At 39.5% G+C, this 2,500-nt stretch overlaps 1 protein-coding gene across 1 annotated transcript in view; it reads right to left on the bottom strand.

Annotated features, from left to right (window-relative positions):
* The window catches only part of MFS3 (major facilitator superfamily transporter 3), a 64,565-nt gene that overhangs the window by 33,970 nt on the left and 28,095 nt on the right, over positions 1 to 2,500 (bottom strand). The window contains exon 3 of the mRNA XM_080271309.1: positions 1,016 to 1,192. Coding sequence (XP_080127435.1) covers positions 1,016 to 1,192 — 177 coding nt within the window. The remainder of the gene's footprint in view (positions 1 to 1,015; positions 1,193 to 2,500) is intronic.

The following is a 2,500-nucleotide window of genomic DNA, read 5'->3' as shown; positions in this document are numbered from 1 at the left end:
ACTCTCCATACTTTCATCACATTCCTTTACTCAGAATCTCTCTCTCTCTCTCTCTCTCTCTCTCTCTCTCTCTCTCTCTCTCAATCTGATTCACTCTCCATACTTTCATCACATTCCTTTACTCAGAATCTCTCTCTCTCTCTCTCTCTCTCTCTCTCTCTCACACACACACACACACACACACACACACACACACTATTGTAAAGAGCTACAAGGAGAATTCAATAAACTTTCTCAATGGAGTAATACATCGCAAATGGAATTCAATGTGGACAAGTGTCATGTAAACCAATTGGGTAAAAGTGGAAAAAGACCTGACTGGGGTTATAAGTTAGGAAGTAAAACCCTACACACATCAGAAAGAGAGGACCTAGGTGTGATTATCAATAACAGACTATCTCCAGCTGACCACATCAGCAAGAAGGTACGGAACATGTATACACTGCTTGCAAATATGAGAATAGCGTTCACATACATAAATGAAGACATCAGACCAATCCTGGAGTATACATTAGTAGGCTACAATCCTCATCTCAAGAAACACATAGATAAGACTGAAAAAGTTCCAAGGGCCGCTACAAGATAGGTACCAAGCTTAAGGGATCTAAGCTACGAAGGAAGACTAGAAAAACTGAATCTGCCAACACTACAAGAGAGAAGGAAAAGAGGAGACATGATTATGCTGTATAGATGCATATCAGGGAAGGAGAAAATAGACATAAATAAATATATAACCTATAGGGAAACATCAGCAAGAGGACACTGAAAAAATGCATAAAGTGAAAGGTGATAAAGACGTGAGGAAAATTAGTTTCTCATATAGGGCAAGTGATCAGTGGAATGCGCTACCGAATGAAATAGTGTGTGCCAAAACCATTCATAGGTTTAAAGATATGTATGATAAAAATGGTTTAATACACGGAACGGTACGAGCTTGATTCATTCCTGTAAAGATACAATTAGGTAAGAACAATTGGGTAAGAACACACACACACACACACACACAACCACTCACCGTCAGTTTACTCTCCGTTACTACTCTTCCACACTCGTCCACTACAGGGCCCGTGTCGTTGCCGGCGTGGTCGTCCGAGATGATGGAGGCGCTGGTCGTCATGTGGCCGTCGTCGTGGTGGTCGTCGTGGCCGTGGCCGTGGTCGCCTGCCATCTCAGCGACAGCAGTGTGGTTTACCTGGGAAAATGGAAGAAGGCCTGAGTATGGACTGCATCTCTCTCTCTCTCTCTCTCTCTCTCTCTCTCTCTCTCTCAATTTTGCACCAACAATATCATCACTGATTCACAATTTGGTTTTAGGGAAAAATTGTCCACCGAGAGTGCTTTGCTGTCATTCACCAAGGACGTGCTGGCTTCATTTGATGAAAATAAATTTACTATGGGTGTATTTCTAGATCTGGCCAAGGCATTTGATACAGTTAATCACTCTATATTACTAAAGAAGCTTGACCACTATGGTATACGAGGCACTTCAAATCAATGGTTTGCTTCCTACTTAGCCAATCGCAAACAGTTTGTGCAATACAAACAGTGCCAGTCTACCTGTATGCCAGTAGAATCTGGAGTTCCCCAGGGGTCGGTCTTAGGACCACTCTTGTTTATTTTGTACATAAATTACATCGTGTATGCTACCTCACATATGAAGCCAGTACTATTTTCTGATGATAGTACCTTTTATGCAAGCCACCAAAATCTCAATGAACTATCAAATGTTGTAAATAGCAGCCTAACAGATATTAAAAAATGGATAACAAGCAACAAACTCACACTAAACGTAAGCAAATCTCACTACATTATATTTAGAAGGAAACAAAGCACTGCAAATCAACCAAACATCTACATAGGTGCCCAGTCAATTGAAAGAGTGGACAGTATAAAATTCCTTGGTGTTATAATTGATGAACGTTTGTCATGGCATTTACATATCCAGTATCTCCATACAAAGATTAGCAAACAGTGTGGTATCATGTACCAAATTCGTAATCAACTAACAACACGGTCTTTTAAGCTCATTTATTACTCGCTGATTTTTCCTTTATTGTTTTATTGTAACAATGTATGGAGTGGTGCTTATAATACACAATTAAATCGCTTATTTATAGCCCAAAAGAAATCGATCCGTATAATGGAAAACTTACGCAAATATGACCACACTAATCCATCTTTCAAGAAATTGAGTATCCTAAAATTGCTTGATATAAAGTCCTACTGCACTGCTTTGTTTGTTTACAAGTCTCTGCAAAACCTGTCATTTAACAGTTACTTTGATTTGAATATGAATGATCGGTATAATCTCCGAAATAACCGTAATCTAAAAATACCGCTCATGGCTTCAACACAGTCCCAGTCACATATCACTTATCAGGGACCCAAAGTTTGGAATGGTATCCCAATGGCCATTCGGGAACTATGCGAGGCTGTATCTTTCAAATCTGCTTATAAATCTTACTTGCTATCAAAGTACTAATTCTTTAAATTAGTTGAC

Source organism: Coenobita brevimanus, chromosome 45, assembly GCF_032717465.1.
Source record: "Coenobita brevimanus isolate Jiangsu-jjx chromosome 45, ASM3271746v2, whole genome shotgun sequence".
Classification (NCBI taxonomy): domain Eukaryota; kingdom Metazoa; phylum Arthropoda; class Malacostraca; order Decapoda; family Coenobitidae; genus Coenobita; species Coenobita brevimanus.
The sequence above is the reverse complement of the archived record's forward strand: the minus strand, read 5'-3'. Positions and strand labels throughout refer to the sequence as shown.